This window comes from Micrasema longulum, unplaced genomic scaffold (genome assembly GCF_059751315.1).
Source record: "Micrasema longulum isolate JH-2025_06_02 unplaced genomic scaffold, ASM5975131v1 h1tg001635l, whole genome shotgun sequence".
Lineage (NCBI taxonomy): Eukaryota > Metazoa > Arthropoda > Insecta > Trichoptera > Brachycentridae > Micrasema > Micrasema longulum.
The window spans coordinates 322063-347734 of NW_028278815.1; the positions used below are offsets into that span (position 1 = coordinate 322063).

The window sequence follows — 25672 nt, forward strand, 5'->3', positions numbered from 1 at the left end:
ACTGAATTATTTCACATACTAGGCAACGCCTGAAAACAATTTTTCAATTTTTGAACTTCTTCTTGGACCAGTTGGTTTCATTACAATATTTAAGTTTGTCCAAATGTTCATAGACAAAAGACCGGATCTTCACAACAATAAAGGTTTCAGCTCTTTGACTTCACTAAAATCAACAGATGTAAGAATTGAAGAAATATGGATGTTCAAACATAGGCAAAATGGTGAATGTTACACAGTGTTTAAAGTGGCCACTTAAACCAGCCAATGACTGGTCATAAGCTCTGTAAATGCCTTGACTTCCATATTCCCTTATTTAAGGTATTCTCCATCCCTGTTGTAATTTGTTAATAAAATATATATTTGGGATTCTGAAGTCTATTTTGCCAAGATCACGGGTAAAATGATTTTTTTGACAGAATTTAGGTACTGAAGAAGAAATAAAAACCTCAAAAATTGTGTCCAATTAAAATATGATTTACCTTTGATTCATGATTATAATTTCCATGTTTTGTTTTAGTGATTTTATCATCATAATATCATTTTCGTCTATTTAATGTTGTTCTCAGCCTTGATCTACTCACTTTTAAATTAATAACCAAGCTATTTATTTATCGATTTCATTTCAATGATCACAATAAATTATTTTTAAAATTTCCACTCGAATCTGCGCATTCCCTTCCTTCTTATTTTATACATACCGCAATAAACAATTCGTATCTTTTAATTGGTCTATTTACTGTAAACAATAAATTATATTTCATGTTTTTTAATAATCGCGATTCGATTTTGTTACTTTTATTTTTTATTGATCGATATTAAATATTATACATAATTATATATAAAATATTACCAAGGAGTTTTGGGGAAAAAAGATTAAAGGCCAATCAGATAACAATATTACGTATATAATCGGTTCGAATCCCACTCTACCCCAACTCGATTCCATTTTCTAATAGTGAGTTATTTACAACTCGTTGAAAATGGCCCTCAAAATTAAATATTTGGGTAAATCATAAGAACGCAAATATTTCTTTTTTTAAAAAAAAAAAAAATAAAAAATAATGACGTATTTGCACTTTCACATGTAACAATAGCCTATTCCCATGGATTTATTTACTATCTAATAAAATGTCGGCCTCGTGGTGTAGTGGTCAGCGCTTGCTTACCAAGCAAGAGGTCCCAGGTTCTTTTCCCGACTTGGTTGATCTGAAATATTATTTAAAAGGCGTTTATACACTAGAATATTTTATAGTCCCTGGACTGGCACCTTAAGCGTAAGACTGATCGTCTTACTTTCATGTAGCAAAAAATGATCAATACACACTGCGATTGGTGTACCAATGCAGTGCCCTATGCACCATTAGGTGCGGATGGATGAATTAAAATAAAAAATCACAATTCAATCGGTACTATTCTTATCAAAATCTGTTTAGACATATAATGGATTAAATCATTTGAATAATGCGAAAAACGAACGATTCGTGACGTCATCGGATGACGTCATCAAGTATGACATCATCGACTGTTTTCCCTAAATGTCTATATTTTTCGTCGGGCTAAAGCTACCTATAGGTCATTTGTTAACGTCTACAGCGTTCAAGTCCTGTCGCTTATCAGACGTTGTTACGAGCACGAGGTGTCGGGGGATTAAAAGTATTAAAATATATTTGGCTAAAAGCAATGCTTAAAAATTGACTGTGAAGTCCGTCATGATACATCGAAATAAATTTAAATCTTAAAAAATACTTAAAATTATGAAAATAACCTCGACATTTTACCTGTTTTTATTATCATCCGTCAATGTCTGGAATGCGCAAGGTTGTGGGGGAGAAAGGAGTAAAGACAACAATTTTATATTGTTTACGCGTCTTTTTATTTCTATCTATATCATTACCAACATTAAAATAAATACATCACCCGTGAATTTATGTGACTAAATTTATTGCCAACTTACAGAACTGCCGTTTTTGAGATAGTGAGTTTTGCGAATGAAAGTTATTAATAAATTTCTCGATTATTAGCGCTATCATAAACATTAAAAGTCTTATAAAACTCTTTTAAATGTGCATTATGTTAAATGCGATATTCCCCCGGAGTGAAAATACCCAATTATGTACTAAAAACAGTTTTTTTTTTTGCTGTATTATAAATTAACAACGCAATCAAAAATATAATTATAAAACTCTTTTTTTTTTTTTAATTGATTAAAATTTTTATTTATGTATAGTAATTACTTCTAGAAAAAACGTTTTTTTTATTTACACGTCCGGTTCTTGTATTTTGAAATTGGTACTCTTATATTCGTGTGGCAATTGATTTAACTGTTTGTTAACATTTTTGAAAAAAATATATAGAAGTCTAGGCATTTACAGGGCTTATGACCTGTCATTAGCTGTTTTAAGTGGCCACTTTACACACTGTAACATTCAGTATTCTGCCTATGTTTAAACATCCACTTTTCTTCAACTTAGATGGAAGAGTTGAGGAAATGTGTATGTTTTAATATAAGCGAAATGGTAAATGTTACACAGCGTGTAACGTGGCCACTTAAACCAGCCAACGACAGGTCATAAGCCCTGTAAATGCCTAGACTTCCATATTCCCATTTTAAAAATATCTCCCTAGGGAGGAAATCCAGCGTGTCTGCAAACTTTTGGACGTACATAAAACATTGTTGCAACTTTTTGTAAGCTACATATGTGTTCCAGGGATTAAGTACTAAACTTCGTTGATTCCACAAGTTCTATAATATATATTTGTTTATCGACGTGTATGCTTGAGAAGGTGTATAGGAATGTGGAAGAAATGAGATATGAGGTTAGGTAACACTTATGGAACGGTTGCAGACATTCTGTCCAATTCTTTATTATCTTATAAGTCCACAATATCAAGTTTATTTGTAGCTGCTCGTCAAACTATTATAGACAATTCAATTCCATAAATTAAAAAAATACTTTTTTTACCTTATACTTGTTTTTTATTTTTTACTATTATATCAAATTGCATTGTAGTATTGGCAAATACACATTTCATATATACATATTTTTATTTCTTCTTTTTTCGCGATAATATATGCTTGCTTGTTTATCAATTTAACTTAAAGTTGTCTTTCTTGCTTACCGTAACAATTTATTTACTGTGTTTGCTTTACAGAATTTATTTCATTAGCTTATATCTTTGCATTTTTTGTTTATATGCTCACTGTTTTTTCTTGCATACCTTTGTTATTATTGTTTTTTTTTTTTACTTTGTAAATTTTTTTATTATATGTTAGCATGTATTTTATTTTTATTTTTCGTAAATGCCTTTTAGGCGTTAATAAACAAAATAAATAAATATGTAAAGACGGGAGTGTGGCGTTCTATCTACTGCCTACCACTACGGGGAAAGGGCATTATTGTTTTGTTTTTCTAATATATCTTAAATTAAATCAATAAATCTTGCCTTGTTCGCACCCACTGGTGCATAAGGCACTCTATCGGTACTCTATTTGTAGCGTATATCATTCGATGTACGAAGGTTAGATATGGTCCGCCTTACGCATCATCCTGGGCCCCAATGACTACAATGTAGGTGATTTGAGGGCACTACTTGCAAACCCGGCAAAATCCAAAATCTAAAAAAAAGTGAAAAAAATATTGAAACGTATTCAGTATACCTTTTTTTACAATAATTATAACATTGTCAGTTAAAAATATGGCTTTAATTGCAAGAACTTGACTTTTAAATAATCGGGTTTGTTGCAAACGTGGCAACCTCTATTTGAGTATTGTAAAGTTGGAATGTATAAAATTACATTTATAATATCACTACTGTTTCTTGACATAATCATTCTTATCTCATCACTGCTTACATATAAAATACTCAGTGATTATCATAAAAAAATTAAGTTTAAAAAAAAGTATTGTATCAGGTTTTTGTGGTTTGCTCGAAATAAAGAAAGATGGATTTTGCCGGGTTTGCAAATAGTACCCTCATTTCTGTATTTTCACGATTAAAGTTTGTAAAAAGAGACCCACATCGTAGTACATCCGTGTACACCTTGCCAAAGTGCAGCGCTCAATGTAAGTTAGTACATTTCCCATACACCGCTATATCAGGTACGAGACGACGTTTATCTTAACCGCGGGAGGTGAAAGGTGAAAATGTGCAATTCTAACCTAACCTAAAATGGTCGTGCCTAATTCTTTTCACTCTATGGAAACCATCTTGTTTGCCGACTCATTAAATCGTAAACAGTGCAAGTCTCTTGACATGTCATGATAATAACGTGTTAAAAACATGACGTGCCGAATGTAAACAGAACGTCAAACATAACCTCACTCTCGCGCGTTTGCGCAGGCGTATTCCCAATTCTCATTCTTCGCTTTACCGCCTTTACCGGCCCCGTTCGGCCGATGAAACAATTCGCGTTCGGATTCCGAGCGTGGCGGTCGTGTCTCGCGCTCAGTTCGTTCACTTTTGACGTTTCGTATGTAGTTTTCCGGAAATCTTCACATTTTCCATTGTTGCACTGTTTTCTACTGCACCCGCTTATACTCCATGCACAGTACATCGGCTAATCAGTGAAGTGTAAACAGTGATACAGGTTTAACGAGTTAAAATATACTAAGAGTGAATTAAAAAATAAATAAATTCAAAATTTAACGTCGTATTTCATGTTTACTTTCATAATATTTTTATTTTTTCTTGTGTTTGCAATATATGTGTGCTAAAAAGCGGAAGTGTCCGCGTATGTGCCAGTGCAATATGGACTTAAGTGTGATTGAAAATAATAAATCTTTTGCCGTGAAATTTGTGTTGGGTGATGCGTGTTAATAATGCTCTAGAGTTGCATACATAGCAACGGTTAAATAGAACGATACGATTAATTAGCTAATGAAATTTTGTATTCAAACTAGGGCTTTTGTTGCATAAACTCGGCCCTTCTAATTCTATCAATCGATAACTAAATCAGATGTGAATTAAAATACCATCGTTTTTAAAACAGTACGAAAATACCGAATTTTCTGACGGTAAAAACTTCAGTCAAAAGAAAGTACACAAAAAGTTTAATTTTTTTATACAAAAATATACATAAGTTTATCCGATTAACCATCTATATCTCGTTTAAACCGTTTTTTAACTGCTCTTAAAATAAAATGAAGTTCGGTCATTACGTTTTAGGATTGAAAAGTTTATACATAAATGAATTAATAAAAAAATGTTTAATATTTATAAAAAGTGTTTTTAAGCACCCCCGAAAGAAATTTCTGTTTCTGTGTATTATTATATCACGAAATATTTATTAGTGTCATAGTGTTTAAACCTATGTAAGTTTTTCTGGATTTTTTAGCAGATAATGTATTCCGAGGAATCAAAAAAATTGCGTTTAACAATATTTATATATTTAATATATGCATGTATTTATCAAATACGTCATAATATTAGATATTAATTCCGATGATTTCAACTTGTACCCTTTCTTAAAGAATTATAAAATGTTGACATCGCGTTTCGAAGATCGCGTGGAATTTTCATTTTTAAATCACATTTATTTTTACTCATATTCAGTATTATCATACAGAAAAATACGTAAAATATTAAGTTATTTACGTCCATATAAACTAACTAACATTGGTCATTCTTATATTTCATCGTCCTTTACTTTTTAAGAAAATAAAACATGTTTAGCACAAACATGAATTTCGTACCAAATTTCATGTAAGTTAAGCACAATTTTTTTTATATAGAAATACCATAAAATCTGTATACGCTTTACAATATCGTCGTGGTCAGAAATTCATTAGTTTTTTTTCTAGCCCCACGGCGTAAATTGTAAATCACATCTCACTCAATTTTAATCGGACGCAATCCCTTTGTAAACGTCCATAAAAAAATGTTCCCATAAAGATTATTCGATGAAAAAAAAATACAACGTCTACATTTTATCTTCAAACACACAACTCATTTATCAAATTACTTATAGTTTTTAAATTCTGTATCACAATATTTGCACAAACAAACGTCTTTCGTAAACCAAATATTATCTTAAGCAAATGAGAACTTCCTTTAAATGTTAAGTTAATAATAACCTTTCTCAAAAATATTTATAAATATGTTTAGTGTTTAATCTTCGTTGCAATAATTTCCTTTGATTTATTATCATTCTACCGGACCATTAACAAGACAAGTATTTAAAGTTTATATCGCTTTGTCGATCTATTCATAAACATCCTGAAAATCAAAACCGTTATTGTTTTTAACTGAAGTAGTTTTAATACAATTAGATTAATAATTTTCTACGGACGGACGCCACTCCACTCGATTTCCTATTGTAGTATATTTGAAGGAGAGTAACCGCTAAATAAATACAGTTAACAATTTATATGTATAACTATATATCGATAATGTTTTCCAATTATGTATTATGAGGTTACTTTTAAGGTAGCATAATGTTGTATTAATTGTATTTTATTCATAAAAACAATACCATCGGATTAATAATGTTATGTTAAATAGTTCATCCTTGTAATTAATAGCTTCAAATTCATCTACAAGTTTATAAATATACGTTTTTTTTTCATTTTTGTCCTTGTTTTATGTGATAATCAAAAAAAAAAAATGTATTTACTTTCTGTTGGCATTCACCACAATAATGGCCAGTTGCATAAAAAAAGCTCTAAGATACCTTTTAGTATTTAAAAAAAAAAAAACTTTTTTTTGCACCACGCAGGCCGGGAAGCCCAATTACAGTGGTGAGATACAGCACAGAGCACCCAGGGTTCCGAAAAATCCCTTTATATTTTTTGCGATCTCACCGAGAATCGAACCCGGAACATTCCGATATGTGAGTCAAGTGTCTTAACCACTTTACGAAGGAGGTCGCCTCGAGCCGATAAATGTGCTATATAGGTTCGCTAGGTACTTTGGCTATCTTTTTTCATGCAACCCATTTTGATGAAAAAGTAACCGCTACCTAACTTTTTCCATGCAACCCATTTTGATTAAAAAAAACTTTTACCTGACGTTTCTAGATGTCAGCCGCTCTTTAGTTAGTAACTTGATACTTGCTTGCTGTCAAAATAACCCAAGTTCGATGCCAAAGTAGTTTTCCTGTTATTAAAAAAAAAACTTACCTATTCAAGTTTTTTTTTTACTATATCACTAATTTGGCATAAAATGCTAAATTTAGTACGTTTATTTGTAAAAAAAGTTTCACATTAGCTGCTCGTTAGTATTACTCAAGTTAGTTTGCATTATTACAGTGGATTATATCATTTTTATTGCGTATAATGATGCTAATGAATGTACTGATGTGTTTTTTGTTCACGAATTTCGTAAATTGTTCGTCAATACACAGATGTTACCTACTTTAAAAAAAATATACTAATTCTCACACAATATTGCCACAGATCATACATAATTTCAAAAATTAATCGATTCTGTTTATAATGCTATAAAAATTTTGCAAATCATTATGAATAACACACTTTATTTAGAAATATGTATCAACGAAGACCGAAAATAATTTTAAGAAGCGAATGTGGTACAGTTAGACGTTTATTACCTGTCATTTGCTAGTTTATGAAATCCCTTTTTACACTGTGTCATAGTCAACAATATTCTTCTTCTTCTTTACCACATCCGCTTCTAAATGGAGCATGTGGACATCATCTGACGCCTCCTAATACGCGTCTTTTACTTCCGCCGAATGACGCCAAAAACGCAACGCTGTGAGCCCGCAGGCGTGAACGAGAGGCAACTCCATGCCACCGTCCTCAGTTATGTGAACTCATAAGTATTTGAAACTGTCACCTTTCTCGATCTCACGCTCATTATTACAGATAGGGTAATCAGAGTCAGGACCAAGTCACCAATCCCACTATTAACACCTATGTTTCTTTGATTTTGCATATAACAGGACATCAGTCTAAGTTTAACTGAGTTGCATAAATTTACATGAAATCTTTTTTATGTATGTTAGGAATCATTACTCAAAATACTGTTTGTTTAAACATAATTATTAAATACACTTACATTTAAAATTAGGTAAGCACTACCTCAATCTATTAACGTAAAAATTATAAAACGAATAATCACGTCTAATTTTTAAGCAATAAGATAACCTACTTGAGCAGAAGTTAATAACGAAAATGTTTAACCGTTAATTATAAGTGCGCAAATATGTTTTATTTGAATTTGCGAAGGTTATCATTTTTATTCGACACTGTGATAAAAACGATAAAATTATGTTATTTCGTGGCACAATTTTAAATATTTTTATCAGTTCTAATTAGTTATAAATTTACTTGTATACGAGTATATTTGTTTTTTTTATCCAGTTTTAAAAGTATAAAATAAGATTAACGCATTATGCGTCTATAAAAATCATTTATCAATTCTAAAAAAATCTTTGAAAGTTTTTTTATTATATGTATTATTAATTTCTTCTGTCAACGTTATATTAAATTAATTATGATTCGAATTTTGTTTCAGTCAATTGGTTTTTCTCATTAGCGTTTTCTATCTATCACGATATATTTATACTTCCTGATAATTCATTAAATTAAAAAATGTCGGAAGGATGAAATATTTGGCCTGTTATATGTAGGTAATTTTTTTTAATGTAATGATAATTCTAGTTTTTTTTAATGATTTTGATATATCCTCGGTCGGCGTGCACTACCGCCATTCTTCTAAATTATTATTTTCCAGGAGGTAGTAAAAAATGTTTTTTAAATCAAATCCATCATATTATTTTCTCCGATCCGAGGTACTGTTCTTCTTCAGAAAGCTCGCCAACTGCTGGTCCCACGTGTATCGTATGATTAGCCAATAAGAGTTAAAAATATGCCCGTATGGAAATAAATTTTTTGCCAAAATTTTAGATTGATGGGAATGCACGCTGACTGACGGTATTGTACATTAGAAGTTGCGGTCTCGTGGCTTTTGTCACTTTACTTGCAACTAGTTGAAATGACATCCAAAATCAAAAGGTTTGATTAAATCATAAAAATACGAAGAGTTTTCTCTTATGAAAACATAGTTCGGAGAAAGAAAAAAAAACACTACAGTATTTTACGAATTAATGTGAACACTGGCGGAATTATGTTGAACATAGTTGTTTAAAGAAAAAAATATTTTATCCAGTAGGTACTATTTTATATATATTTCTGTGTTTTTCAGTTAAAGATATATCGCCACTCCTGAATGATAGCATCAATCACCTTAACATTTTTACTGTACATTTAACATACATTTAATACATTTAAGCAATTTAGCCTCTAGCCCGAGGAATAATATATGTTAAGTTTCCAGACGAATCTGAAAGATTTACCTATTTGTTCTTAAAAAAAGTTCGACATCTTGCAAACATGACATGGAAACAATCGTGCAGACATATCGTTTTCCAAACCGTTCGACTCTTTTAAATTCCGTGAACAAACATGTATCTAAAATTGTTTAATGTATTTCACAAATCCACATATATCCAAATCTATTTTATAAGTTCGAAAAAATATTCGATATTTTTTATACAAACTCTGTAAATGCATTAAAATGTAATCTCACTCGTTATTTTTTAGAAAAGGAATGAATTTATTAAAAAATATATTTATAAATTTAACTTTGTTTTTTTTGGATGCGTATTTTTGTTTATTTCTTTGTATATAAATTGTACATTTGTGGATTTATCGCCAAATTCCAACCAACTGATAACATAAAGGTGTTATTAAGATTAACTAAGCTTTCACATTGGTCCAAAAAACGTATTATTTATAAAATCTTATTGTAGTATTATTTTTCGTTTTCATTATAACCTAGCTAAATACTAGTCGCTATATGTTTATGTTAAATTATTCTCAATTTTAATTTGCTATATTTATATTTAGAACATAAGGTTTTCTCACTTCAATTTGTTATCTTTTATTTGTCATCTTATATTTATGTTTCTTTTTTACTTTTTAGCAGTTAAAAAAAAAAAAAATTACTAATTTGTTTAGTTTCAATGATTTATTTGAATTATATAGTTATATTTCATATTACATAATAAATTGTTCACTGCTGTGATTATTTCTGTAAAAGTTTTTATTGCAAAAGGTTCTTTGAACCGTTAATATATAAATAAATAAATAACTCCGTAAAAGACCCCGACAAAACTACTGACATTGACAATAACTAGTGCAGAAAGACAGGTTATGTGATTTTTTTACAACACAAAGGATATTCAAATATTCACATTAATTCGCACAATACCATAGTTGAAAGCTCATATTTCTCCATTTTATAGGATTTCCCTTGTTACCAAAGAAAAACGCATCAAATAAACTAGAATACAAAAAGCATTTTTGTGAATGTACTAGTTTTGATGGACGGTACAGGTCGTTTAATTTCACGCTATTATTTTTAACTTAACGATTCTTATAATACGAACGATAACGATTATTTTTTATAGTTATCGACCATAATTTCATTATGTAACATATTAGTTCCTGTTTTGCTGTCGAGTAGGAGTTTCTCAGATCCGCTTCGATCGTTTACAAGTACCTGCAAGGTTCTATACGTTCTGTTACAAAATATGTCTAGATAAAAAAAACGCTTTTTTACCCATATCTTACCGGTTGATATCGAATGTATACAATCGACTGGTTAAAAGCCTTGCGGTCATGTGAGAGACGATTATTTATTACGTGAATATTTAAATTATTTTTTTGTTATTTTATTCTTAATGTGCCGTTAGAGGGTATTTGTGACCGACCAAAACAAGATTTTCAGCCGAAACAAGATTTCAGCCGAAACAAGATTTCAGCCGAAACCGAATCCAATACCGAATTTTGGCTTCTGTTTATTTAAACTGATAAAAGTTAAAAGTCACTTCAAAAAGCACAAAATTAGGCGTTTTTATTGTTTAACCTTACATTTACATTGAAATAATTTTCCAATAAAATACGCATTGAAACAAAAGGCATAAATATAATGAGTGAATTTGTTCATCCAATAATGTTTTGAGTATGTCCAAACGTTTGCAGACTGGCTGGATTTTCTCGCTAGGGAGTTATCCAGATTTAAATTTGTTGCAACAGAGGGAAAACACTTATGAGAAGGAAATTTGGAAGTCTAGGCATTTACAGGGTTTATGACCTATCGTTGGCTGGTTTAAGTGGCCACTTTAAGCACTATGTAACATTCACCATTCTGCCTATGTTAAAACATCCACATTTCCTCAACTCTTCCATCTCTTGACTTTTATGATGTAAAAGAGCTGAAACCTTTATCATGCGGGTGAGATTCATCCGGCTGAACCAATTCACCTACTAGGCAACGCCTGCAAACAATTTTCCAATTTTTATATTTCGTCTTTTACCAGTTAGTTGATTCCACAAAATTTTGAGTACGTCCGAATGTTTACAGACTGGCTGGATTACCTCCCTAAGGAGTTATTCAGATCTAAATGGGTTGCAACAGATTTAGATCTGAATTTGTTTATTTTTATACCTTTTTGATTCGTTGTTATGTTATACATATAATTTATATGTAAAGGTTCTTTAATGTACGCTTTAGAAGCCTAAATTTATTATATTTATCATTTTAGAAGTTTTTTAGTAAATTTTCTGATTTTTTCTATTTTTATATTCAGTAACCAATTTTTTTCAAATTTATTTAATTGAATCCGGGTCATGGTTTTGCAATGTTCGGGTAACATATTGAATATTTTGGGCCCCACAAACTTGAAATTTCTTTGCCCGTGTTTATCATTTATTTTATTAACATAAACGACAAATCTGCCTTTTACAAAAATTTATAATACTAACATATTTGACTTAATATTTTTTTTTTAATATAAATTTCCTTATACCCAGATTTATAAAAAAATTTAACCCATAAATTATACAAGATTTATAAATAAAAAAAACCTAAAAATTATACTATATATTCAGTAGAATGTTTAAACAATTTAAGAATAAATGTAAAAAACAAATTAAATTATATTTTTATTTAAAGTAATGTAACAAGAAAATCATAAGTACTGTTTCACACAGCTGGGTAAAGAGAACAAAAAATTGAGTTTAATCGAATTAATCGTAACAATGCAGTTAAGAATGGAAAATATGGTATATAAGTTTGACCTGAATGCTTTTTTACTCGTTGTTCTGGTTCATGAAAAAAAAATTATATCATGTGTAACCTATAGGATAGCTCTCCAAAAAAACAGTTAAAAGGGTATCGTAAATAATTAATATCATGTTCCTTCAGATATTTTCTGTCAATTACTCCTTAGATTGGGTTTGTAGGTACACGATTACACGAGATTTCATTGCCTTTCCTGTTTCTCTAATTGAAATAACGGTAAAAGGATCATCGCTTCTCGAATCTGGAATCCGAGGATCTGTCGGAACTAATCACAGTTTCCTCCTCACACTATAGAAGATCAGTAATTGAAGATTTCAAACACGAAACCCCACGAGAACAGGTTTACTGTACTTCATAAACTACGAACAGTTTAATCTAAGTTGATGAATTGAGCAGAATCGTCGATATGTCTAAAGAAATAAATATTTACAATTGAGAAATACCTATAAATTTCATTTGTTCTATACGCAAAATGTTTTTCATAACTTCATAGTGTTTTTGTAGAATCGTTTCTAGGGGACATGAGTATTATATAACAAGGGCAAGAAATAATATCATTGCCAATATTCCTCCCTTAAACACAACATTTGATTAAAGGTGCAAGGATTATTTTTTTGCCAAATCGTTTAATATTACGCTTTCTCAAATAATTAAGTAAACTGATAACAAATAATATTTCAAAAGAGAAATAAAAGAAATCAATCTGGCTGCAGGATACGAAATTTTTTGAACACTACAGTACTTAGAACAGGATTCGCAAGTGAGGAGGTCTCTTTAATTTATTTCGCATAGTTAAAATTCCTGTAGTATAATAATATACATTTTTTGTCATTTAATTGACGTATAATACATAAATAACATATTTTACTCGCAGGAGTAATTAATTCATTTGAAAAAAAACTAATTTGGTACAGTACCGACATGAAAATAATAAATCGTTACGATAGAATCCAAAATAGTAAGAAAACATAATATTGAAAACACAAAACACAGTATTATACACTATTTATAAAAATTATATTATATTTATCACCATCAAAAAGATTCAAGAAATATTTTTTGATTACTACACTTTTAGATTTACTATTCGACTTTTTATTTTTTTTATTTCGGACAGTTTTTTTTATCGGACAGATACAATAAAAAAATCGAAATAGAAAATAAAATTTTAGATCCAAAAAAGGCTAGCGCCGAAATATAAAAATAATGACCCTAAAAATCAGTATTTTTCTTATAACTCCGTCTTTACATGCGCATTTTAAGGATTAGGCATTTTTTTTAATGTTTGGAAAATGCTATTTTTATCAGAATTATACTTACAAGCTGAAGATTCAGGCAAATTTATTGCAATCTCCCAACAGCGGTTTTGTATGCATAGTGTAGAAATCGCTTTAAATTCTGTGTATCTAGTCGTTCGTTTCTTTGCAATGCCTTATATAAACATTGCCCATTATTTTGTGCACATTAAAACAATTGCTTCAATTTCTGATACCTATGTAAACAAACAAGTAGAAATTATTTAAAGAAATAAATATAGAATTCTAGTATTCACATAAACGTGTCATTTATGTACCGGTTTAAGTAATCGCTTTACAGACAATCTAACATTTACCATAATTTCCATGTTTGATCGTCCATTATATCTTCAATGTTTCCCTTTGTTAATATATCATTATTTTATATATATATATATGTTTTGATTAATAATAATTTCGACGGGTAGGGTGCGCCTCGTTCGGTCAGCCGATGACCATAATACTTCATAAAATGTATTATGCAAGTCTGCATTGAGAAATTTATTAAAATGTCGTAATTTTATACTGTCTCTATTGTTTTCTTCTGTTTTTAGTCTCGAAAAAAAAATGCAATATGCTTTACGTTATTGTAGGTATTTGAACGCTTATTTTAATTAAATAAAAATACAGCCAATGACATGTCAAATGCCTAGACTTCCATATTCCCTTATTTAAGGTATTCTCCATCCCTATTGTAATTTGTTAATCTTAATGACTCCCAGGGGGGTGAAATCCAGTCTTTTGTCTACGAACATTTGGACAAACTCAAATATTGTAAATAAAAATACCATAATGGAATCTTTTATAGTTGGAAACTTGTTAGCCACGATTTTCATTCTTTTCCTATTTATCATACAATCTTAGGATGAAACCTCAATATTATGTAAATGGGATAGACCATATTTAGTATATTGTAATTCAAAATACTTATAGAAGTGCGTTCCTTATTATTTGGAAACCCATCACACCAAAAACACTCAGATTTACTGTTCGCCATTGTGACGAACCGATTCAGGCGAAATTCTTCAATTATGAATCATAACACCTAACAGAACCTCAATTTATAAATCGTCTGTAGCCATATTGAAAGTGTTTCGTTCCTTCATTGGCCGGGTACGTACATATTTCAATGAATGTATGTGTATGCACGCAATTATGACACCGTATATAAAAATCCCCGGTTAATTGCATACCACGATATATGTGGTAAAATGCACGACAGGTACGCGTGATTTTTCACGAATTAATTTTTTAAAACCAATCAATGTTAATTTTGTTATTTGACATATGTATAGGATATTTTCAACACAGATAAAGCAGCTGAGAATATCTAATTGTTTTTTTCATTATTTCAAAAAGAGAAACGCTTGAGTTTTTTTTATTTACTAAAATATTTAAATTTTCAAACCATTTCCTAAAAGTCATAAATAACTTGGAAATGGAAATCGAGTTGTGGTAAAGTGGGATTTGAACCTGGGACCTTAGGTCCGTGAGTCCACAATACTACCACGGGACCACAAACCAGTTCAATATCCATATCAACATCCATAACCTGTACGAACTCAAAATACATACTATATATGAGTTTTGATCTGAGACAAGGCACATATATAGGTGTTTTTATAAACTGTAGATGTAAGTATCTGTGCTTCTGAAACTAGGAGTGCTTTGAAATAAGGTGGTCTGAAATTAAAGTGCTTTATTGATTATATATTTAACAGTGTTATTCTACAAAGTTAATGCCGATTTAACAATAATATTTAGTACACCTGTTGAAAATTGTGGTTTTGAGATAATAGCTTTTTTTAAGTTTAATATCTGTGCCGTCGGCTTGACCTTGTAAAATTACGCTCTCCTGTATATAATATAACAATTCTAATCACAAGTTTATGTAAAATAATACTACTTTATAAAAACATGCGTTGAACTGCATTTTTAAAAGATATCCCATTGCTGTATTAATTTAACGAAATAGCGTAGCATTGCACATGTGTTATCGTCAGGCGCCGTGGCGCAGTTGGTTAGACGGTCAACTGTGAAACTGGCGTCGCGGGTTCGATTCCCGCCAGTTGCAAGAAGAAATCAAAGAAATATTTATTCTCAATTGGCCTGGTAGTTATGGTCTATAATTCATAACTTCCTTCCGTATCCTTCCTTTCCTATCTGCTGACTAGCCTCTAAAAGAGAGGCTAGTCAATATGCTAATTAATTTCGCATGCCCGTGAAATTGATTTAAAAGAACAGCAATAATTTACATTACCACTAGACAGCATTAAGCATGAAGTTTTGTATGAACAATACATCCAATGCACGGTTCGTGGTGCTTCCATACACGGACATACTTTTAGTTTTAGCCAGTCCATTATGTTACATAACCCCATTAGAAAATATGATGCAATTACGAAACAACTTCGCAACGTCTACTTTACACACTCGCAAACATGTATGCGGCTACCTGCTTGACTGTTTGTTCTTGATAATTATAAAACGCATCTAACTTGAAAAAGGAGGTCAAATGTTATACTTTTTATTCATAAAGCAAACTATCCAATACTTTCATGCAATGACAGGCCATCAGCCCTGTCATCATCATCATTCCATGTCCGCCCCCTTGTTGGAGCATATGGTGTCCAGAACAAATCTTCTCCGAAGTTAGGTTCGCGTCATGTAGTTCTGACACGAACTGCCGATGAACAGTCAGCAGCGGACAGATTGTAAAGTAGGCAAGCATAGTTAAGTCTCTCGGGAGGCATCCGCAGTACATGGCCCAGCCATCCGTATTGCCTCCGCTAGATGAAGCCATGTAAATGACTTGGATTCCTCATTCCCGTATATGTTCAATTTCAATAAATTTCAAGAAAATATCCCTTAATTTTTCTTGTGCATTAAAGCTTAGTGTAAACGTTGATGCATGTATCTGCCTGTTTATATTTTCAAAGCAATATGTAGCGACGTACAGGTATTTAACCATTCGTAATCCTGCGTACATCGAGTTTCCATAAATTTGTCCAAGAGATCGCATTTCAACCGCATACACTGTGCTTTCTTTCATTCTAAAGTATCTAGACTAAAACTCTATTGTACATTTAAATTCTGTGTTTATTTATATACACGTTTTGTATTAACGTCTTTGCATGTATATATATATGTGTGAATTAAAGAGTAAGTGCTTGAAGAGAATATTAACCATAAGACGGTTCAATTTCATAACAAACATTGAAGTCCGAGATCGGACGCAGCAGCCTCTTGATGATGCGGCCGTGGACCTGGCTTGGACGCGTGCTGCGCATTTCTCAGGAGAACCTAAACTTAAGTTGGCTCTTTAAACATGCGGGCTCACGCCACGGACGTAGAGGAAGGCCATCGATGGCGATCTTTCGACTTTATTTGGCGGAATTAAGGGACGCGGGATTGCCGTTAGAGCGCTGGCTGGCAATAGGGTCTCTTGGAGGCGTCTGGCGATGTCCACATGCTCCACTTAGGAGCCAATGTGGAAAAGAAGAAAGAATATACATTTAAATAAATATGTATACATTTATCGGTTCATTTATATGTCTATTATGTGTACTCGTTTGTATTTATTTCCAAATTTAACACTAATTATTAATTTTCATGATCATAAAATGTTCTCTGGTTAGGTTACTTTCCATCTAACGTGGCTCGGCCCATTGTAAGGTGCTGATTTCACCATCAGGGTAAAAGTCTTTTTTTTTTCATATTTTCAATTCCATTCCCTTAAATTTATTAATGTCGGGTTCCTAAAAGCCTTAAATTACCACACATCCAAATTAAACCGGTTTTTTATACAAATTCAAATCGACAAATTAGATATTTGTTTTATTATGTTTTAAAAAGACACTTTTATGGTGTTTTGTGAGTTTGCGTTAATTTACGTGTAACCTTACACTGTTGTATTTTCCTTTTCAAAATGAGGTACTATATTATTATGATCTTTTCCAGCTTAGTATTATCCCTCAAGTGTAAAAATTGATTTAGTAAACACCTTAAATAATGTATAATCCCCGTGACATACAGGATAATACCTACACGTTATTATGGAAAATATTTTCATATACTTACTTTATAATATACTTTAGATATGCACTCAGCAAGAACATGCTTACCACAGCACGTTTGTAAACTGTGTGCGTCGAGGAAAGTTCATTTTTAAATATCCAGAAATTCAGATCACCGAACTTTTTAATCAGTACCAACAGTACTAAATTAGTATATGTACCTTAGAGGATAAACCACGGAGTCATATTGAACGAAATGTACAGGAAACAAGATTTTGTAATTGTGCGATTTTCAAAACATTATAACCTTTGAACCAAATTAGACCATTTTAATCTATAAAGAGCTTTCAATGTAAAATAATGATCACTTTGATAATAAAGTACGTTTTAAAATAGAATATTTAGGACTGCTGTTTTTTTTGCATTGAAACTAAGTTCACATGAATAATGTTAAAGAAGTCCAACAAAATTTTTTAAGATTCGTTAATTTCTAACTGCATATTCCTATAGAACAAATTAACTACATGTCTTTGTTAAATATTATATTTTATATTGTTAAAGGCACTTGTGCCGGATGATAAATAAATAAAATAAAATAAGAACGGGCGTCAGATTTTTATTTTAACTTAAAAAAAGCATTTTTATGACGAAAAAGACATCGGTATTTTATTCACGTATAAAATAGCTTGTTGCGACAATTTCTGCATTTTTAACTTCAAAACGGCAAAAAGTGTACTCCCGTGTCGTATCCTTTAAGGTACAGATATTTACCATGAAAACGGAAGCAAATAGAGAGAAATAAGTTTCTAAATAAAACGCATATAAAAATTATAGTCGAATAATTTATATCGCGACGTTTTTTTGAAAATCGCCTCAGGGGTTATTTTTACAAAAATACATCTTAGTGTATTTAATGTTATTATAATTCTATGTACAATTATAATATACCAGAAGGCGCGTAGAATCATATTTGCGCAAATCGCACTGCGTCCAAAAGTCTAACATCCCACCTGCGCGCATGCGTGAAGTAGCTGCGTAATGTTACAAGACCGCGAACAATAATAATAATAACGCGCGAATAAGATAATTTTGTGCAATGTTATGTTATGTTTTACCAAAAAATACATTTTACTGATTGGACTATAAAAAAAATCTGATTATTTTACTGGGCAAACGCAAAAAAATATATGAAATAATCATTCAGTAATCAAGTCAATGAATACCGTTTAATATTATACTACGGTATAATAATAGAAAGCCTTGTAAAAAAATCGACTACCCTGGAAATACTAACAAAACGTTTACCTTGTTTTATTTAACAATTAGACAGATGGTAAAATGATCGAATTTTGAAATAAAATTATTTGTGAATTCGATACTTACACATGAAATGTGTTTTATTACTGCCCTGTTTCCTTTAATCCCAGCAATATTTTAACACAAACGACACAACACGGCATAATTGAATTTAAATCGGCAGTTGCGCACTAAGCGACGTATACATAGTAACCAATGACTTAAACGTAAAACTACTTATTTATGAGTAGTTTAGTCGGCTTTAGTTTTATAGATGTACGTGGTTTCTGGACTATTATAATTCTATGACACATCACTTCCAATATTAATGTTTTTTCTATATATTATAATATATATCGAGTATAGATACATAGGTGTAACATTTAGCGACGAAAACTTGCCGTTTTTTTTGTTTTGTGTACTAAATTTTACAAGCACTTTTACATTACGCAATTGTACAATAATCGTCATTTAAAGATACCAACTCATAGTGAATATTGTTGTTTTTTTTCTGACGTAGGTACGCTAAAAGTTAAAGCCAAAAAAGTATGCAATTTGACATGTTCTAAAGGACATTTATACTATGCACTATTACTACAATACACGATAAAGTGTTTTATTTTCTTGTATTTTATTTCAGCATTCTCTTATAAAGAATTGATTTATTGCTCTTTGCTTGTACATTTAGCAACGTTTGCTAATATTATCATGATGAACTTTTTCATTGACCTGCCTTTTTCGTGTAACTATCTAGCCAAAAATTACTCGAATACCATGTATTGAAATAAATTAACAATTTATTATGTGAGCTAATCGATTTAGTTAGAAATGACAGGCAAAATTTCGTTTTGTGATGTGTTTCAGATAATATTCGCATTTAATATAAACGAATCGATTGTTTTTTATTCTGGTATTTATAAGATAGTTATAATGTATGGATTCCTTTGCAGATAAAGTATATTTTTTTGCTTTTTTAATCTCAATTAGATACGTAAAATGTATTTTTATTTTATCTGTCTCTTTTCCACGTAGAAAAAGACAATTTCGCTTAGTCAATAACATTTTGTCTTTAATATTTACATTCGATTATTTAGCTTAAAACTAGTGTATGCTCGGAAAGTAGTCTCCTCAAAAAGCACCGTGTATCAACGCGGTAAAATTGTATTTAATTAACTTATGTAGAAATAAATATTTGCATTTATTTTTTTTTGCATATATTTTACTCAACCATTATTTTCGCAGGTACTAAAATGTTCATAGAAATGATTTAATTAACGAATAATATTTTGAGAAAAGGAATGAAGCACGTGTGTGGGACTTACTTACATAAGAAAATGATGCACTGTTTTTCAGCTGTTACACTCAGAGATGAAAAGTATTGCACAATAAATAGTTCTTGTTAATTTCTATAACGACATTCCACCTTCATTAACGACGATTCCATATCTGTATGCAAGAGGTAAACTACAGTATCTCCAAAAACCTAACTTTTCTGGATAGACAAATCAGTGATTTTTTAGACTTTAAACATCTAGTGTTTTTTCAATGTGAAAAAAATTTAGTTTTCTAAAACACATTACTTAATGCTGTAATGTTTTTTTCTTAGTTCTTAGATTTTTTAATGCTCATAATGAAGATACATTTGCCTACCCCTTAATATCTTTATGGTTACAGTTTAGCTTAAATAATGTAATACAATAGCAGAAAAATCCTCTTTTTAAAATATAAACCTTGTATATTATAAGCAAGGTAAAAACTAATATAACTCCCACATAAAAAAATATATCTTTATGGTACAACATCAAAAGCAGTATGGGAAAACAACAGTATATTCAAAAGATTTTTTTATTCTAGTGAGAAAAAAACACTTTTTATAATAAGTATAAAATATTTCTTATTTTTTAATCATCAAAATGATTTCTGTAAGAATAATATTGTTAAATGTTTTTTAAACAATAAAATGTTATAAAGGTGCCTATACAGGATGAATTTATCGTCGTTCAAAATCAGTTTTTTTTAGTCAGATTTTTGATAAATCAATGGTAATTTTTTTTTTTAGGAAATAAACTCTTTTTTATGCTTATTAGTAAAAAAACTGTATTTTTTTCTGGACCTTACTCAGAAACTTGGTATTAAGTTACGCCAAGGCTTAGTGGTAGAATACGGATGGGAATATCATCCTTATAACAGTGTTTCATTAAAGATGACATTCCCATTCTTATTTTACCACTATGCTTAGACGTAAATTTATACCAGGTTTATAAGTTAGGCTCTTTGTTAAACAAATTGTTTTTTTTCCTTACTTAGTTTAGTACTGTATGTTTTCTTACTTTCCTTTTTTACCTTTAATGTATGTTGTGTAGAGATACAATTAAAAATAAAAGTTACCTTTTTATTAAAGAAATTGGGAATTATTTCTATCTCACCTTGTAATAGTGGACAAAAATTTTGGTTTCGACGTAGTAATAACTCAATTTCTTCATAATTGGAGTTAGCGTATTTCACCTCTCGCACAGATATGTCTTTGTTGAATGTTGAGTCGTCACCAAGAGCTAGGTTTTGAGTATTGTGGATATTGATTTTTTAAATTTAATAAAAAAATCTCTTTGCTATGTGACCACTCAGTTATTTTGCAATACATATAGCATTTGATTCAGGCAGAGGAAAACGTGACGAAATCCGTCAAACCCAAACACTAGATTTGGAGATCGTCTTTTCGCCGTTACCGGCCTCACTGCCTGGAACCAATTGCTTTCAAACTAACGAATCATTGACAGTCCCAGTCAGTTCAGATCCCAACTAAAATCTCAATTCTTTCATTTATCATACCCTCAATTTTAAATAAGAAAATATAATGTCACTTTCGCTTTTTTAGAATGTAAGTTTACATATACAATTGTCAAGCGCCCTTGAGGTGATTTTTCACTTAAATGGCGCTTTATAAATCAGCTTAATGTATTATTATTATTATAGTATGGTAAAGCACAGATCTTTCCATTATATAACTATATCCAGTTGTAACTGCACATTTAGATGTAAAGACCTGTGTTTTCAGATACTAAAAAAGTACTCCAAAATAAATTCAAGTGGTCTCATAACTAAGTGTTGTAATTAATAAATTTAATAATGGTATTTCACAATTTCAATGCTGGTTCAATAAATGATTTTTAAAATATCGTGTGTATCATTTACCCATTTTTGTATTATCATTTAGATTTTGCGATCCGATTTAATTAATAAAAATAAAATTTTATAAAAAAATAAATTATAACATTTTTGTGCTAAATCCAGTTGTTAAAATATGTAAAATAGTGTGTGAAAAGTGTCATTAATTGAAGTAGCCATTTCCAAGATGTCTCTGCGTTTTTCTGTTGCATAAACAGAACACATGGATGGATTACCCAAACCTCAGGTATGTTCGCTTTCCTGTCCTTGGTTTATGATTAATTGTATTAATTTTCAGCGTCCAAAATAAAAAAAACACTGGATAGCGCTAATGTTGCTGTTCTCACATCTGAGCCCTTATTACAATGGGAAGTTAAAAGAGTTGTCTTAAATTGTATACAAAATAAAATCGAATTTTCTTCACAGAAATGTGTATATTTACATGGAAATTTGCAGTATCATCGTCAGAAACCTGTCCAAAATCCAAAAGTAGGATATGAATAAAAATGACCCGTCATCATATAATATTATTTCGTTTTGTGATTTTTTTAATATTGTTATTGACTCGCCGTTCGGACTTCAGATCAAAACTGTTGAATGAAGAAACGATCCCCCTATAGTGATTGAAGGCAAATCGGCGATTACCTTAGGAACTTAGATGTTATCTAAACTGATGATAACGGCCTCTTAATACTGGCAATGTCCTAACGGTAAATTTATTGTCTGCAACCTGCAACCTTACTTTGTTACCCTGGTAGTTGTTATACCTCCGCACTATCCAACATTCGACGCTCAATGAGTTTTCTGGGTTCTATCGCCGTGTGTCTTTCGCGCTCTTACACAGTACACTTCTGACACAGTACAAAAATCCAGAAAGACTTATTTTTTTGATTACCCTAAAATGTATTTATAAACCTCCGGATAACATGTTTGTCTCTTATTCCCCCATCTTAAATCTTTTGAAAGTCATTCGAATCAATGGCCAAAATACAAGATACAAATTACTAACGAATAGCAATCGCCTATTTTTTGTTGAGATTTTTTCACGTTAAACTTTGGATCCTCGAAATATGAGCGTAGGTAATATAATAATCCTAAAGATCTGACGACTTGTGTTATTATTATTATGATTGCCTGAGCTAATATTTTATTTTCCGTACTTAAAACGGTTTATTTATTTTTGAAGTCTTTATCAACTGATGTCTTTTATTTACTTATTTATATTCGCAAATAAAATCAAGTGTTTTCGATTTCTAAAAATGTCAAAAGTTACGTTTATCCTTTACCAAACTCAAAACCATTCATTATATCCATAGATTCGATATCGTAAATTGTTTTTTATTCGCGCAATGCTATACATTTTTTTTAATATTCAAATATTTTTTTAGATACATAATGTTACTTTAAAAGCATATTGTTTAAGCCGTCTTACCGCCATCTTCAAAAGCATAGGAAGATAAATTACACCTTGACACCTATTTGAAATTTACACCTTTCAAATTGCAATAACTCAAACAAACTGCTATTAAATACAAAGTTATTTTATGGGTATTATTTTTAGTTTCCTATATTAGTTTGGCCACGTATAAAATAGTATCTTCGCAACCTTTTCCTAGGTTCTTCGTGGTTTGACCCTGATTTAATGTCTTTGCCATCTGCGAAATCAGCTGAGCAATCTGTGTTTGCAGTTTCCCCGCGACTCTCATCATTATCTCCGTACAAAAGAACGACTTCCTAACTCTTGAAGTGCCATTAAACTCCATGGCTCCCTTCGTCATTTTCTTTTTAGATAACCTCTTGTTCACTGGTCTCGAACCTTTATTATGTTTAATTTGATAATGAACCTTTACGACAGATTGTGTAACGCTAAGCTGGGTTCAAAGTTACCTAGCGACTAGTTTCCCCGTTATTTTAATACCTGTTACTCGACAATAAAGCTTCGTCATTAATAGTTACCATTTTGTCCATCTGTAAGATCGAATCATTGTTAATTATCGACAATGTAGATACTTAAAAAAATAAATTAGATCTTATTGTGTCCGTCTTCGCTGTTTTTTTTACCCACGCAATTTCGTCCGTGTTATATTTTGTGCCGACCTACTTCAAAAAAATATTATTTGTCTTAGATTTTATTTTACACTTGTTTAATTTTCATTATCAGATAACATTCCTTTTGTAATTCAGTCACGTGTTTCGGGAATCTTTATGACACGCTACACTTGCTTCGAATTGTAAAATAATTCACAGTATTTTGTAAAATATTTTTCTGCTGATTCTGTAAAAGGTATTTTACTATTTACAATTTCAAAGAATATGGCTTTGGTGTGTTATTTGGAATGCATTTTTCTTGTGCTTAAGACATAAGAAGGCTTCTTTGAACGTTCATAAAAAACCTATTTTCTATTTATCTTGATAACGTATATCTATTATACTGTATATTATTGATAGCGTTAATATTTTGGTCAACAAATTACGTGCTTTGGTAAGTGCGTGAATTATTTAAAAAAATATTATTGATTTAGCCAAAATCAGTAATTTACGAAAACAATTTACACTTTTCAAAAATTTACATACCTAACGACTAAATTCTTCAATTTCATTAAATTAAATAACCTTTTATTCTTAACATTCATAGATACGTTTTTTATTAAATACTCTTAAATGAAATCAATTAACAAATTACAACATGGATGGAGAATATCTTAAAGTAGGGAATATAAAAGTCTAGGCATTTACAGACCTGTCATTGGCTGGTTTAAGTGGCCACTTTACACACTGTGTAACATTAACCATTTTGCCTAAGTTTGAACATCCATATTTTTTAAATTCAACCGTTTGTTGATTTTAGTGAAGTTAAAGAGCTGAAACCTTTATTGTTGAGAAGAGATTCATTTGACTGAATTATTTCACATACTAGGCAACGCCTGAAAACAATTTTCCAGTTTTCAAACTTCTTCTTTGACCAGTTGGTTTTATAGCAATATTTGAATTTTTCCAAATGTTTGTAGACAAAAGACTGAATTTCACCCCCTCGGGAGTCATTAAGATTAACAAATTACAACAGGGATGGAGAAGTTCAATTGACTGTCCTGAATTACTAATATTCCTCCCAAAGTTCTTAGAAATACCCCCTTCTTCATACTCGTCTTGTTTCATCGAAGTATAGGCCAAATTCTTATTTATTATGAATATGAATTAATAAATGAATAAATGCATTAATAAATTACTAATATAATTACGATATAATTAATAATCATAATAACGTGCGTCTTCTGCTTTCAGAGTAATATTACTTTTTTCAATCTTAGATTTCGTTTACTGTTCAATGTTTTTATGTTTGAGAATATTTTTTTTTCCTATGGTACGCTCCTTGTGAAAACCTGTAATTTGCTCATCTGTTTTGATTTTTTATACATTATATAATAACAGTAGCTGCTGGTTATCCAAAAACAATACATAAATGTACTAAAGAAAATCTCTCAAGCATTCCATGCTGTAATATGTAATAACTCGTTGATAAGGCTTTCAATTACGTTGTGGTGAAGCTCTTTAGCAAACGCACAATTATTCGTATTGCAAATCTAAGTAATATATGATTAATTTAAGGATTGTTTATAATTTCAAGTAAGATTTCTTGAGAACTTTCCATATAATGACCGGCTTGCTCTTATGCTAATCTTAAGTTTCTTACATTGTGCAAAGCACTTATTAAAAGTTGATGTGTGCATCTGCGAATTTATTCAACTCTGCAATTTAAATTTCACTCTTACTCGGTTCTGATTCAAAATA

General features: G+C 30.7%; 1 protein-coding gene across 2 annotated transcripts in view; it reads left to right on the top strand.

Annotated features, from left to right (window-relative positions):
* The window catches only part of klar (klarsicht), a 732252-nt gene that overhangs the window by 180016 nt on the left and 526564 nt on the right, over positions 1-25672 (top strand). Inside the window, exons 1-2 of one of the 2 annotated variants that reach the window (XM_088237009.1) lie at positions 4425-4588; positions 21933-22130. The exons of the other annotated variant lie outside the window; for it this stretch is intronic. Of the exons in view, the coding sequence (XP_088093135.1) occupies positions 22107-22130 (24 nt within the window). The 5' untranslated portion in view covers positions 4425-4588; positions 21933-22106. Of the gene's footprint in view, positions 1-4424; positions 4589-21932; positions 22131-25672 lie in introns of those variants that run through there. 2 annotated transcript variants of the gene reach the window in all.